General features: G+C 38.5%; 1 protein-coding gene across 3 annotated transcripts in view; it reads right to left on the bottom strand.

Annotated features, from left to right (window-relative positions):
• The window catches only part of chd7 (chromodomain helicase DNA binding protein 7), a 171258-nt gene that overhangs the window by 130774 nt on the left and 24720 nt on the right, over window positions 1-15764 (bottom strand). The window contains exon 2 of one of the 3 annotated variants that reach the window (XM_039754567.1): window positions 10340-12297. The exons of 1 other annotated variant lie outside the window; for it this stretch is intronic. In XM_039754567.1, the coding sequence (XP_039610501.1) occupies window positions 10340-12079 (1740 nt within the window). In that variant the 5' untranslated portion in view covers window positions 12080-12297. Of the gene's footprint in view, window positions 1-10339; window positions 12298-15764 lie in introns of those variants that run through there. One more of the 3 variants, XM_039754568.1, reaches the window with a different exon arrangement.

Genomic DNA, 15764 nt, shown 5'->3' with positions numbered 1-15764 from the left:
ATAAAATTTGCTCTAAGGTGAATTCTGTACAGTTGTCATCTGCTAATGACAGAGGGTAAAGACACTAGCTATTAGATGAAATGTGTATGGCATAATGATTTAAACTCCATGATGAGAGGTGAGTGACCAGAGATGACAATACCATTGTACTTGAAAGATTTGATAGTGGCCAGTAAATTTATCTATAAAGAAATAATCAATATGCTCTTGAATTTGAAAATCTCCATTTGTCTAATAAGTTATGATTCATTATACACAGAGTGATTTTTGCAGAATAAGATGTTATCACCACTGCAGTTTAAGACTCATTCAGGTCTGTTTTTAAAACACAAAGTCTCCAAGCCGGTGTGCAGGAATGATCAAAAGTTACCGGAAACGTTTAGTTGCAGTTATTGCAGCAAAGGGGGGGTCACACCAGATACTGAAAGCAAAGGTTCACATACTTTTGCCAATCACGAATATGTAATATTCAATCATTTTCCTCAATAAATAAATTATCAAGTATAATATTTTTGTCTCATTTGTTTAACTGGTTTCTCTATCTACTTTAGGACTTGAGTGAAAATCTGATGATGTTTTAGGTCATATTTATGCAAAAATATGAAAAATTCTAAAGGGTTCACAAACTTTCAAGCACCACTGTAAACCTAATTTGAAGAAGAAAGCCCTAATGTCTGATCTAAGATGAAGCTGTTGGATCAGGCATGAGTCCTAGACATGGCAGATTAGGACAAATCAATTCCATGATCAAGAGGGCAAACCTCAAGATAAAAGATTCTGAAAAAGCATACCATTTTAATTCAGAATGATTCATGAAGTACAACTGGCCTGAAAACAGCATAGCAAGAGATGCCTCTTTCAATGGAATGCACAAACACATTTAATAGAAAAACATACTGCGGTACAAAAAACTGTTAAGGTGGAGTTGTGGATTTCCTTAACAGTCTAAAGACACTTTGTAAAGGGTAGCTCTTCACCATAGCTACTGAAAAGCGCCAAGTGACAAAGATATTCCTAAGCATATACAGAAATGAAGACAGCCAGCAAAAAATATCTATCTACAGACTTAGCATAGAAAGTTAACAGGTAAGTACACAACTTATCACATGAATCAAGCTATGCCATATTGCAAATAAGGCTAGAAGAAATCCTTTGTTCGACAATAGCAATGTCAATGACTAATAGACAAAAATTTTATATATTGAAAAAATACAACAAAAATAACATTTCATTCTGGTTAAATGCTTTTATTTTCTCTCTCAGGAACATACATACTTGTGTCTGATTTTAATTTCTGTTTTTCCATCTATAGCTGCCGTTCTGTCAGTCTAGGTGTATGTTATACATTATTAAAAGGGTGAGCAGGTAAGATAGAAATTTTTTCTACACCACTTCTGGTCATTAGCCACATCTGTTCGGCATTATGAACAGATTAATGAACAAAACTAAATTTTATGCACCGGAAAGAGTTTAGTATAAGCATGTTACTTTAATGAATACATATTCAACTGGGTTCCCTACAACATACAAAAGTCTGATTACATATGAAACAGATATTCCTATTGCATAATAACAAGTTGTGCTCACAAGGTAATGTAACTGGTAATTATTCATATTCTTTGAGGAAGCATTGCTGTTCACTGTCCCTCCTTTTCCACTAAACTGCTATGTATGGTTATGCAACCTAATGAGCATGATAGCTATCAGTGTCATACCCATTTGAGACTAATTATTTGCACTTTATCTATATTTAAAAACATTTTGTCTAGGCCACTGACAGTTATAACAAGTGTATAACTGAAGAAATAGGAGTCAGGTTTGTGGAGCTCAGGTAAAGGGAAAGTATCTAAAGAATTAAACCATCACACTGTATATTTACAAATAAGTCTGTAAAGAGGCTCATGACTGACATAGTGAAAAAGAAAAGATGTCTGGTCACCTCAGTCAATCACACAGATATTGACAATGTGCCTTGGTAAAACTATTTACTGAATGTCTAGGACATGTATACACTACCCATCTTCATAACGTACTGCAATGTACTTGGATCCAGAGTTTAAAATGCTTAGTGCTGCAAAAGTAATCAACCCAATTCTTGAACAGATTCGCAAAATTTGTGAGGCACACAAGACAGAAGACAACTTTCAGCCGTTTGCGGAGTTTTTATATGGGCATCTCAGTATGTTTCTACAGATTCTATTTAGGAACATGCAACTCCTCATTGAATAGCTATTTTTCAATAGAAGTGATCACGGTTTCATAAAGCTAAACTGAAATCACAGGGACCGGACTAATTTAAAATGTTAAATGTGAATAATGCCAGTGTTCTTTTGTTTTAGCACTGCCCTTATCTTTGTGCCGATCAAGACAACCTTTACAGGCGGTCTTCCAAATCCCAAGATACAATGTACTAGATTTCAGAGGCACTCTAAGTAGTGGAAGTACATAGCTTTATTTTTGTTTTACTACTATGTCATTTTAAGCAAGAATGGCAGTCGTGTTCTCTCCCACCCTTGTTTCATCATTGGCATCATAATCATGCAGATTACATATGAACTCCAAAGATTTACTTCCTTTTTCCCATTATTTTGAAAACACAGTGGAATACCATTAGGATTGCATATGTGCCCATTATAAATCTATGAAATATCAGAAATCAAAATACTCCATGACTAGAGATCTGCCTGATCTTTGAAATAATCAGCATTCACTTTACAAGCTTAATATTTCTTGAATTTTTAATATATGCATATTATGCCTGCTTCATATCATTAGTATCAATGTGAACAATTTTTGATAATTATACCAAACCTATCATAAAATATAGCCAACATGCTAGTCTTTTTATTAAAAATATTTACTATTTAAAGCTTATACTCTGTTCGCAAAATATATCAATCAATTAACCTACCCATTATGTTAAACTGTCATATATATGTGTATTTACATATTTTGTAAACAAGATGCTATGATGCAAAAATGTCAAATGTATATTATTTTAGTTAAATTTATCTAAAGTAAACTGCTAATTTTCTTTGGCATCAATTATTAGAAATGGAGGCAGGGAATGTGTTGGTGTCATTTACATCTTTGCTTAGGGCAGCAAAAATGCTAGAGCTGACATTTTTTCAGCAATGCTGATTTCTGGTCTATGGCCACTGGAATCTTTCCTAATCAACTGCAATGTCCAAGAAAATAAAAACTGATACAGAAAGAAGGCAGCTTTAAAAATAGACGTGAGGCAGATTATACAAGTATGATGAACAGAAATGTACCTGTGTGTCTTGTTTGTAAAGAAAAATTGTGGCAGGAGTTGTTGGTTGATATATTCTGGCACACGCCATGTATAGTGTTATGTTTGGCTCACAACAAAAAAGTTTGACACCACTGAAAGAGGAATAAACACAGTATCACATAAGTAACAACTCTTATTTGGAGTAATTCAGTTCTGCCAGCAAAATGAGTATTACTGTACTCAACAGGTAGTGGTAATCCATTCTTCCGCCACCACAAAATACACATAAAAACCTTATCAGGCAGGAAAGAGCGCCTACAAATCAATTAAGATCACATGGTCAAAACAGATGCCTCTCTTTAATATTTGGATGGACAAAGGAAAGAAATCTGCGTCCAACTGGAAAAGCTTATGATTCTGGAAATGAGAATAGCCTTATTAAAAAATGAAATTCAAATATAAGCAAATCTGAATCTAGGAAGCAGAAGGTATCTGTATAAAAAACAAAATATTAAGGTTTTGAATTACAGGTACTAAATGCAAGTCATATAAATTCTAACCAAAAGGCCAGCAGCTGTCTAACTAAACCCTGCCTGAAGTAGATGCCTAGTAAAAGGAACAAGAGCCATTTGGGGACAGGAAGTTTACAAACAGGTCTTAAGTACATACCTCTCTAGGAGGTGCACATTTATTTCTCTGCAGTGAGAAGTTAGCAGAACCACTTTGAGTCTATCCTATAATTTTGAACACCTAAAAATATTTAAGTAAAGACATAACTGGATAAAGCAGGTTAAAAAGGTTAAAGAAACACTGGGACGGATTAGAGAAAGGAAGTCGCTTTTTAACACAAAAACCTAGATCATGCTATAGGAACTGTCTAAACTATTAAAAAAAGTTCCTAAACATTACAACTCTACCTTGTAATATATTAATCAAAAGGCGCCGAATAAGTCCAAAGTTGTCACACACCACTATAGTCTCTCAAAGCAGCAAATTACTTTTCAGGAGAAACAACCAACAAGTACAAGCTCAGTGGAACTCTCTCTTTGCAGAAAATTACACAAATACATTGGCTCCCATAATCTTTTGCTTGATGCATGGTAAACAGCTGAACAATTTGTGTAAGACGGAATAATGGTGCACACGCCTTGAACTTAAATTCTCATTTTTCTCTTACTTGCATGTTAAATAGTTTCAAAAACAGTACTGTATATGAATCAGGATTTTAGGCATTCACTTTTAGATAAATGCACTCTGTGTTATTATAAGTAAATACTATATGAATGATTATATTTGATGGTCCTAGGATATATAGCAATAATTTGAAAATTAATAGCTTTGTCAAACTATCCTTCACATCCCATATAAATGGTCCATTTCCTAGGTGGAACTGAAGGAATCTGAGGAAAGACACAGGTGATCAAGACTGGAAAAGGTGACAAACTTGGGGGGGGGAAGGGAAAAAAAAAAAAGTTTGTATCGTTTACTTTAATTCACAAGCTATTCGTCAAGCGTGCACACACACACACCCCAGGCCCTGTGGATTCCACCCAGCCAAACATAAAACACAAAAAAGGTACTGCATACATAACCGTACTAGAACAAATTTCCAACTACGGTTATCTAATCACCAGGAGTTATAAACTGGCCAAATGGCATCTTGACTAAAGAGCCAGTATGGGGTGTTAGACACAATATCAAATTCTTACAAAAGGCTATTAAAATTTTCAAATTCAAAGCAATGATAAAATTTTTTACAAACACTTGCTAAAAAAATCTTGATCAGACATACCCTAATCTGAAAATTACAATTCCCATTTCTACCCTACAATGCACAAAGAGACAGAATCTAATGGCCAACTCTCAGGATGACCAACAGGGAGGGGTGAAGAAGCAATGGCAAGTAGTCTGAAATTGGAGAATGCTCATCTGACCATTACCCAGAAGAAGCAAGCATTGCCTGGATTTAAAACCAAGGTTGTTCCACATGAAACACAAGTTGCAAGGAACAAGAGAAAACACTAACCACAAAAGCATTATGTCAGAATTGTAGAAATTAATTTTTTAATTCCTGTTATTGTCAGTTCTTTTAAAACAAGATCCACATTTAAAGTGACTAGATTTGAGCTTTGAGACATAAGTACCATGCCCTCATGTTGCTTCATTTTAAATATCTTGCACATCAGAAATATTTTCTGCAAGCCAAAGAACCACCCTAGCTAAATGCAATCAGCAGCTTTTTCAGCATTATGTGCATCATCTTAACAAAAATTAGTAAATTAGTGTGTTCCACTTGCTCATTAGAAAAGCCCTTGGAGGGATCCCCCCAACCATGTTAAGTGGATTAAAACTAATGCCCATCGGCACACATGTGTATGACATAGCATTATACAGAGCAAAAACGGTAGCATCAGGCTGCAGCTGCTGAAAATGTATATGCAGGAGACCCTAGGTTATGTCCAAAAACAAAATCGATAAAACACAGCAACAAACCCTTGCATTAATAATGCAGTCTTACTACCCCAACTGCCTGTCTGGATCTTGCTATGCAGATTGATCTAGGAAGGACGCAAAGCTCCTAATCGGATGGAAAACTGGTGCTGTCACTTACTCTAGTCTCATTTGCTCAGGTTTGTCCCAGGACACTCCCGATTAAGCAGACGGAAATTGAGCATAAGCTTGTTGCTCGGCAGATATAGCATGACAGTCTCTCAACACTGGCCACTAAAAAAATTTCTGTCTGGAAATCGGCCAAAGACATTCTCAAGAACCTCCACGATCCACACATCTTGTACCGTTCATACCCAGTAATGAACAGTTTTTGACAAGGAGGCTATCCCAGGAACTACTTGTGTCAAAAATGTGTGCACAAAGGACACCAGTAAAGCTGATCTGGTAATTTCCCAAATCAAGACTTCATATAGAAGACAACCTGTGAAATTCTAGGAAATAAGTGAACAAAGTCAGAAAAGTTCATGGTTAAAGCTTCATAACATTATGATGGACTGAATAGGTTTCTAATGAACATTCTAAGAGGCTTGGGCACTGCATAAAAGTTTTAATGGATCGTTTAGCAGAGCTTTCTTAATTAAGGTAGCTACTAAAACCAAGCTCACTTATTGGCACACACAGCTACCAGCCAAGGGAGAAGATAGCACCAGAAATTATGGAGTATGGAAGAAAATGCAGAGAATGCAATACTGTTGCATACCTCATGTAATTTCTGCTTACTACAGTTTTCTAGGACATCTTGATAAAATTTCTTCAAATGTGACTTTCTTTTTTAAATTTCCAATAAGCAGTATTACTTGTGTCAGACATTTTTTGATTCAAGAACATTAAACAACTCAATACTCATCCTTTGCTGCTCAGCAAAGTATCGTCTTTAGGAGGTGGAGGAAGAAAAAAGGGGATACATCAAGGGCCTTCTGCATGCTTGCTTGCTTGGGTCCACACCCATCACCTGGGATGAGAGGTTAATGTGGGAATGCTAAAGGCCTGGAAGTTGCGAGTGTACAAATCAAGTAATGGGTAACTCAGAAACCTCTCAGGTCACATACTGTAAGTACATATGTAAAAAGTAATTATCAAGTGATATAATCTGTTTCATGATTTGTCAACACTTCATGTAAAACACTAGACATTGTTTTTTATGAAATTTGGGGAGGGATTTGTAGAATACCCCCGACTGAGAATATACAGTATAAGCAATTAAACATTATTTGTCCAACATCTTAAAAAAAAAAAAATGGCAGTCATGAATAGATAATGACATACAATAAAAGGCAAGCACATTACTATTGGCGTTTACTTGAATTGAGAATAACCCTACACTTTACCCTATAGATGGCATCAGGTACATTAAATTGAAGCCATTTAGCAGGAAAGGGAAATAAAAACTACCATGGGGCGGACTTGATGTCTGTCTGAAAAATGACAGGCTGCTAACCCTATTAAACATAAAATCTTAAGGCTGTCAGATTGAACTTCACTATTCAAATGTAACTAGAATGTTTTTGAAAAAGGTCTAATTCAAAGGAAAAAGGCTGACATTCTATTGTAAATGAAGTTATTTGGTTTTCCTTACACATTGTGCTACTCCAGACTCTTTTCAAAGATGCAGTATTTTGCAAATTTGGTTTTGCACATCGACCTTAAAGGTGAATTATAAACTTATATTCTTTAGTAACATTTACACATTCATCTCATCTCACAATGTAGTTTGCGACAATTTTGTCAGAGACAATTTTGTCCATCTTACTGTCAGGTTCTTGATTAACAGAGCAGTTTTTCTAAACATGTTTCAGGTATCTAAAAGCATTTGTTCTGCTCTTAATCTTGTTATGACAGGCTCCTAAACCTGTGATCACGAACTGTTTAATGCTATGACAATCTCATTAAATGCATGTGGGGAAAAAAATGGGCATAATTCTGTTTTTCTGTTCATTATTAGAATAAATAAAACTGTAATAAAAACTGTAAAGATCTTCTTTAGCATTACCAACATTTAGTTATCTCAACCAGTAAGCAGTGCCTCAATCTCATATGGATGCTTGATAAATTATGTATAAAACGAGGTGTAATTGAAAATACTGAGGACATATTTATTAAAAAGTTTTGTTGCAACAGTAATGAAGAAAACGCCTTATTTTAGTTTAATCCAGTCTGTTACTCATTAACGGCTAGTCCCTGCTTGCAACACTGAACTGGCTTTCAGAACTAAAACAAAACCTACTCAAGTCTGTGTCCACATACTCTACTTTGCACCAGTGACATTTTTATCTATACATCCTACATTTCTTGTGATTCTTTTTCTAAAGGATCAAAAAGATAATTAGCTTTTGTTAAGCAGTCCTGGGTAATTTTGTCTGGGCACAAGCATTACAGGAAGTACTAAAGGTGTGCAGTCCAACTTTCTTTTTGATCCTGTCACTTTGTACGCAAAGAGAATCCCATTCTGGGGAAAGTCTGCATTTTCATACATCCTTTAATTTGAAGACTGCAATATCCATGTAACCGAGTCATAGTGCACCTACAAGCAATAAAGCGCTTATGACTGAAAAAATATAAAAATGCTAAAGTAGCAAAGCACTTTGCTAGTGTACGTTGTTCATAAAGATTTAAGCTCATTTTCGTGACCGATTTCATTAATGGCTAGCTGCATCATCATAGACAGTAAAAAGTTTAGAAAAGTGCTATATAAAAGTAATTAGTCCCTAACCAAGCGTTCAACTCTAGACAGAAGTCAGCTGTGCACATTCTTTCCTTTCGGAGGATGCACCTGCACAGGTGGCTTTGATGGCTCTTATATTTAAAGAGCAGTTGCAGAGTACCGCTAGGAATTTTTCCTTTTTGTTCTTGCTGCGGCTGCTGCGACTGCTGTCGTTACTATAATATTAATGTATAAAATAAGGTTGCACAAATGCGTGTGTAACACTCATTGGTTACCTAATACATGCTCAAATATTTACTTATATATTTTTTTTATTTAAATATTCAAACCTTAGTTGTTGGCTAATTTGACAGCCCTTATTAAAGTCCTTCAAAAGTTTACAACAGAACAAAATATTAAGTTAGAAGCCTTCCACCCAAATGTGATTGGGGCGATAGTTTTAACTTAACCCAACACGGTGGACTTGATACTTTAATATCCATACTCCAAAATGTCAATTTGTCTCTAGTTTTCTATCAGTGTTTGTTTCACTAGTAGTATTAATAAAATACAAGAACAGTCTTTGGGAGTGCGGGCTTCAAATGAGCACTCAAATTTTACCAGAAATGCTGCTCTTAAAATTTGACACACTATGAATCTCTCAGTTAATGCCAAGTTAGTTGCTTCTAATGTTTAATAATTTACCCACACTCAAATGTTAAGATAAAAACAGACATCTGAACACACCAAAACTCCAAGGACCAGAAAATGGCTGATAATATATAGCTTAAAAACTAAACTGACTAATTATAGAACATGAAAGTGTTGGATCATAACCTGTCTTAATGAAAACAGTTTGGAAAAAGGCCCTTCTCAAATTTTAAAAAATTCTGAGGGGTTAAAAAAAAATCTCTGGTAGCATTCCATGTAAACCTTCTTTATGGTATATCTGAAAAATTAAAAAACTAAAGGCCCACTGAAATTACTCTGGATCAAAGGATATTAAGGCTATGACTGAGTTTTGAAGATGTACAATTCCACAAAAACAACCTTCCTTGTCATTAGAGAAGAATGTCCCAAGTTGAAAAAAAAGTGGAGATGATATGCCTCAAAACACAATGAAGCTTCAGTGTAATGCAAACATAACCAATTACAAGAAAACAATTTCACAATAATTACTAGTGACTCTCTGCATGAAGTGCATGTTTATGGATGACTTAATTAGCATTGCTGAAATCAATTTCCAATTAAACAATCTGTTTGCCTTAAACAGTGTGCACCTTTGAGGTAGAGGCAGCATGATAAAAAAAATCCATTTGCAACATTTCTTTTCAAGACAACAGTAGGGTTTTCATGTGTAGCAAACAGTCTCTGCAAAACTAAATGACAGGATCTCGTGACTCAGTAAGTAAGCACAGCTTCCACTAACAGTCCTAAAAAGTAAAAAGCATAAAAACTGCTACACATACTTAAACATAGCCCAAACGTTTAACAAGCAGAGTTAGACATGAAGCAAGGCCTAAAAATGTACTGCATGCAAACGGGAACAGGGTGTCTGAAGACAAACCACCTGCCCCCCTTCAGAAATGAAGTGTTTGCTAATTACTAACAAAGGGAGCATAATGTGGCCAAATGGTCCACTGCTTACCAAATCACCCTTTGATTTAGAAGCGCCAAATTTTTTGCTTGAAAAGGATGACTAAATATTTCAGACTGCTAATAAATCTCTTCTTTCAAGCAACAAACATCTATCCAAACAAGAGACAAACAGTTTAAAAGAGTGAAAGAATGAAAATAAAACAAAATGCTTGATAAGATTTTTGAAAAAGCCTGTATTTTTAAACATATCAAGTCAAAACAGGACTATTATTGCTTTCGTTTTAAACAATCAGCAACAAAGTAACCTTTGCAAATTTTCCATAGTCAGATTTAAGCACTCAAGCTCCACTCACCTGTGGGATAGGCACTTTCTGGGGTGTAGGTGGAGACTGATGTTGCTGAGCCCATGGCTGATGGTGAGGGTGCTGGGGAGGAGAGCTCTGAAGATGCAAACCTAGATGTGGCGGCTGTTGCACAGAATGGCAGGTTGTCATCTGTTTCTGAAAAGGCAGTGGTGGTGGCAGTTGTTGTCCAGGGTGAGGCTGTGGGGGACCCAATAGAAGCCGCTGATCCTGCATTCCTGGCGGCTCAACGTGATTGTTCCCCAAACCTCCAGTGGGTCTTAAAGCCCCAGCCATTTCCCTCTGGCTAGGGGATAGGCCCATGTAGGGCTGTGGAGGTGGTGGCTGCTGTTGCAAACTCCTGGGTCCCACGGTTCTTTGCGACAACCCCATGGCTCCTGGTGGCTGGTGAGGCATGCTGGGATAGCCACCTACCTCTAAACCAATGCCTGCACTGCCAGGCCGCACCTGCTGTGGGGGTGGAGTACCAGCTGGATTGCTCATAGCCTTCATTGGAGACATTGGTGGTGGAGACCCATAGGATCCCTGAGGCTGCTGCTGTTGAGCCGGTTGCTGCTGAGATGGATGCATAGGCTGGGAATTGATTTGGTTCACATGCATGGACTGTTGATGCATGAGCCCCTGAGGAGCTCCAGCTGGAAATCCAACGCCTGTGTTTGGATAATGAGGCACCACAGACCCTTGAGACATGGGTGCGTTGTTGCTGGTAAGGCCGATGTTGGGACTCATGCCTGTATTATTCACTAATCCCTGATTGAGATTGCTATATGGAGGGTATGGAGAATACTGCCCTGAGTTATTTACAGTCGGAGAAGGGACTGTCTGATTTCGTGAGCCAAAGCCAAGACCTTGCTGTGGTCTACCAGCTACTACTGCTTGCTGCTGCTGCTGCTGCTGCTGGGAGGGACTGGGAGAAAACCTGGGGCTGTGGGCTACCGTGTCAGGGTGCAGAGCAGCTGGAGAAGGTCGATGGTGAAACTGCTGTGGTGGCGGCTGCTGTTGGACTGGATGTCGCATAGATGGACCAACCATATTGGGGTTCTGTTGTGGGGGCATGTGTCCTAGAAAGTGGTTAGTCTGGGGCCCCCTGCCTCCTTCCTGTGGTGGGCCTTGAGAAAACTGGTTCATTCGGGGAGGGGTGGGTGCCTGGTTGTGCGTTTGCATGGAGAAATCCCCTCGAGCCATGTATGGGCCCATCTGTTGTACATGACCTTGAGGACCAGAAGGGGTAGGTTGCTGTGGAGGTGGAGGTTGCTGTTGCTGAAATGAAGCTCTCACAGGCTCAGCCCTGGGAGCCCACAGAGAACCTCCATCCACAAAAGGCTGATTATGCCTTTCACTCTGAAGACCTGGGTAGACTCCAATCTGCCCCCCACCACTGTGGGCAACAGATGGTGGTGGATTGTGGTACTGAGAATGAGGGGATGACATTCCATTTCCAGGGGCATTCCCCAGCATACGCCCTCCCTGTTCCATCAAGTGCATCTTCTGCTGCTCATACTGGCTAAAATGGTCAAAGTGGCTCAACTTGGGTTGTCCTTGGTTAGGAGGTGGCTGCTGTGTGTGATGTAGAGATGACTGAAGTGGCCCATATCCCTGGTCAATAGAAAGCTGCTGTCCCAAAGGGTTGACCTGACCCTCTGTGAAGCCACAATCACCCAGACCTTCTAGCCCTTCACTGAAGAGATTTGCATCATCGCCAAATAAGCTCATCATTCCAGGGTCAGCCATACTTCCTTCCGGCTTTTTGGCCAGCGGCTTCCCTCAGAGAAGTTGATGGTACAGGCGAGCCACTTGCAGCTTCGCCTGCACTGAGGTGTGCGTCCTCAAAGCTTTTAATCCTTTAACTAATCTCCTGCATGTCACTCCATATTTCCTTAATTTATTAGGACAATGCAGTGTCAGGCAAAGCCAGGTTACAGGACCTACAAGGGTGGGGGGGAGAGGAACTGGGGGAGGGATGAGAGAGAGAGAAAGAAAAAAAAATTAGTGGAAACAAAGCTCACATTTGTCACTCTCAGTAAAGAGCCAGCTAGTCATAGAAAAGCTTGAACCAAAGAGTTGTTTTCTAGTAAAGTTAGCTCAACTACCCAAAGCTGCTACCCCCACAACCCCCGCCTTTCCATTCCCCCCAACCCCCAGCTTTTAGACAATAGGTTACTCACAACACATGCAGGCACCAACCCTAAATTAATTCATTCTTTACAATCCTTGGCAATTCATTCTTGGATGGAAAAGAACAAAAGAGCCCAAAGTGCGGCAGCAGCAGCAGCTGCCACACCAGGCAAGCAGATGTATGAATACAGCCAGGCAGCCCATCTGCTGAACCGAAGCCCTGAAAATGCTCTAGTTACCACCAGCCTCGTCCTTAACCTTATCCTCCCCCGAATGGCATAATCAGATGAGCAAGCTGCATTATCTAGATCTGTGATAAACTGAGTGGACAGGAATTGTGGTGTTGGAAGGGAATTGTGGTGTTAGAGGGGTGGGGGTTAGCGAAGAGTCAGGGGTGTCAGAGTAGGAGTTCTGGCAGGAAGCAGAGAACTCCCATCAAGCCCTTAGGAATGCACCAACTCACTTCTCTCACATTTCAGCTCCACTACAAAGTGCATAAGAGCATTCAGCAACCCTAGCCCCTTACTGCCAACCCCCATGACCCCACCCCCACCTCTATTTAAAAAAAAAAAAGCTGCCACACAATCAAGGCGGCGCTCAACATTCCTTACTAAAAACAAGAGAAACCTTTGATTTTCAATTTTAAATTCATCAGTGAGGGGGAAAGTGGAAAAACAATGTTTAAATATTTACATATATAAACAATATTATAGTTACTTTAATTTATATTCTTAGAATTTTATTAAAAACTAAAGAATGACCTTGGAATCAACTTCTCAAATAAAGTGTCATCTGGTAATGTTGGCAGGCTGTTTAATAGACTATTAGGACTTGGCTCATTTACACTTTCTCCAACAAACGATACCAGGACGACTTAAATACCCAAGCTGCAAGCAGAATTTTAAAAATTGTACTTTTTAAAGCATTAATACAACACATACACACCTGTCACATTTACACTTACAAGGAAAGGGCTGGTGTAAAACAAGTGTGGCGCAATGACTTGCAGCTGAGTACTCTGCTTGGCTGCTAAGAGTTTTCAGCTGACTGTTTGCCTAATTCCTTCTCAACCTGACAACTGTGGCTCCATGCCCACAATGCTATGAGATCCATGCCAGAATTTCCTACTGTTAGAAAGAGAGGAAGTTCAGTGGCTAGGTTCATCCCTCGCCCTGAGGCGAACTGATTACCCAGTGACGTCTGTGGCTCCTTGTGTGACTAAGTGCAAGCCGACTCCAGCTGGAGTCTCTGGAACACAACTCCTCTAATACGTTACCAGCACAAAAAGCAAAACAGCAGGACAGACATTTACTACTGAATCTCTGCTGCAGCGCAGTCAGAGTCATTACTGGCAGCCACATGCTCCCATGATTCAAGCGAGCCAGAGGCTCTCCTGGGCTGGCTGTACAGTGCTCAGATTGTACAGTCTGAAAGTGGGCCAGATCTCATAGACGCTAATACTCAAAATTAAACTGGATACACTGCAAAATCTAACTTTGAACATATTCTTTGAGTTACAAAATTAACACTTGGAGAATGATATTCAAAGCCGATAGTAGTAATGATGGGGAACCTAAAGTTATAATGGTCAAAGAAACAACAAGTATTCTGTTGGTAACTGTTGAGGGCAAGAAAGTGCCTATTAACAAAAAAACTAAACAGCTTAATGGCCCAAATTAAAAAATTGATATCTGACAGACAGTGCAATTTCTATGCCACTAAATTGTGAAACATTTCTATATAACTGCTCCTAAAATGGTTTATATCAAAAATACCCATACCAGAACAGATTTTTTTTATTATTTCCATAGAACTGAAGAGCTGTGGGCTTCCTCCTCATTTCAAGACAAATACCTGTCACATGTATTTTTATTATCACCAACACCTTTACAAATACTCAACGGAAGCTTTAGCCACATTAGTACTTAGTAGATAATGATAAACGAATGCTAGTAGCAGGACATAATTTTTAAAAAAATGCATAAGGTGCCACAAGAAACTAAACATTAACTTTAAAATGTCTACTTTATTTACTTTCCACACCTAACATTTCAATTATATGACCAAAACCAAAGACTACAGTAACATCATCTGTCACAAGATGGGAACCACTATTACAAAACCACTATCACAAAGAACATACATAAACCCTCTCTCACAGTTGGGAAATTTAGACAAAGTTCTCTGTGAAAAACAATGCAGAGGACATGATTTTATATTTATATATACCCACATGTCTGGAGGGATAAGGTAGCAGTGATATCTGCTATACTCTTCCATAACCCACTTAAAGGTTTAAGAACTTTTCTACAGTTTAAGTGTCTTACAAAATGATAAATACTGTATATGATTACAGTATCTTATGATGAAATCATTTCTATATTTACAAAAAAAAACTAACCACCACCCCACGCACAGGTGGTCATACCTTTAAGTGTAATTTGAAGAAAACGTGACAGCGGATTAACTATACACTTTGACAATTGTGGAGAACATCAATGCAGCTTCCTTAGCATTACATTTTTCCTCAAAATAAACATGTAAAAAGTAACTTTTTGGCTTGAAAAAATTACATTTTTATTAAATCCAATCTTTCTACTGTAAAACATGCAAAACACAAAAAGTACAATGTCAGAAGTGTAGAAAGTATAATGATACAAAACATAACACGAGTGTCACTTTCCAATTCCCAGAATCACTTTAGGTTTGGTTCTGACCGTTTCAATTTCACTGCCTAAAAATAGAATCACCTCGTCATCACTGCTGATTAGTGGCGTTTCTTACGAGATGCCATTATGATGCTAGGAGAAGATACGTTTACGCCGTTGACCGGGTAACACTCAGGCCTGGTGCTTCTGCAAAAAACACCTGTACCGTTGCCCGAATAAAGCTCACCGTTGGCACTTTTACTACCCGAGTAAGCCTCAGGTCTTACACACAACGCATCTACACAGTTGCCGGAGTGACACTTGGGACTACCACTAAGTAAGTTAAAGTCAAAGCAGGCGATTTCCATTGAACCAGGGGTTTTGTTACAGGAAGCATCCAGCATAAAATTTACAAATAATTCTACTCAATCTTCATTTGAATTAATTAGTTTCTATGCCAGTCCATTCTCGGAAAATCAAGGTATCTGGTCAACACAATCCAAACTAATATTTCTTCAATGTCCATCCACAAACTTTTTTCAAAATTCAGCGGTCATGAGCACAGAGTGGTTGTGGCATCTCGTCTCCATTACCTGGTTCAGCAATATATTCCTAAAACACACCTGGAGAATGCACCACTCTGCCAGGTTTCT

The sequence above is a fragment of the Polypterus senegalus genome, chromosome 5 (assembly GCF_016835505.1).
Source record: "Polypterus senegalus isolate Bchr_013 chromosome 5, ASM1683550v1, whole genome shotgun sequence".
Lineage (NCBI taxonomy): Eukaryota > Metazoa > Chordata > Cladistia > Polypteriformes > Polypteridae > Polypterus > Polypterus senegalus.
Note: the sequence above shows the minus strand (reverse complement) of the source record. Positions and strands in the feature narration are given on the sequence as shown.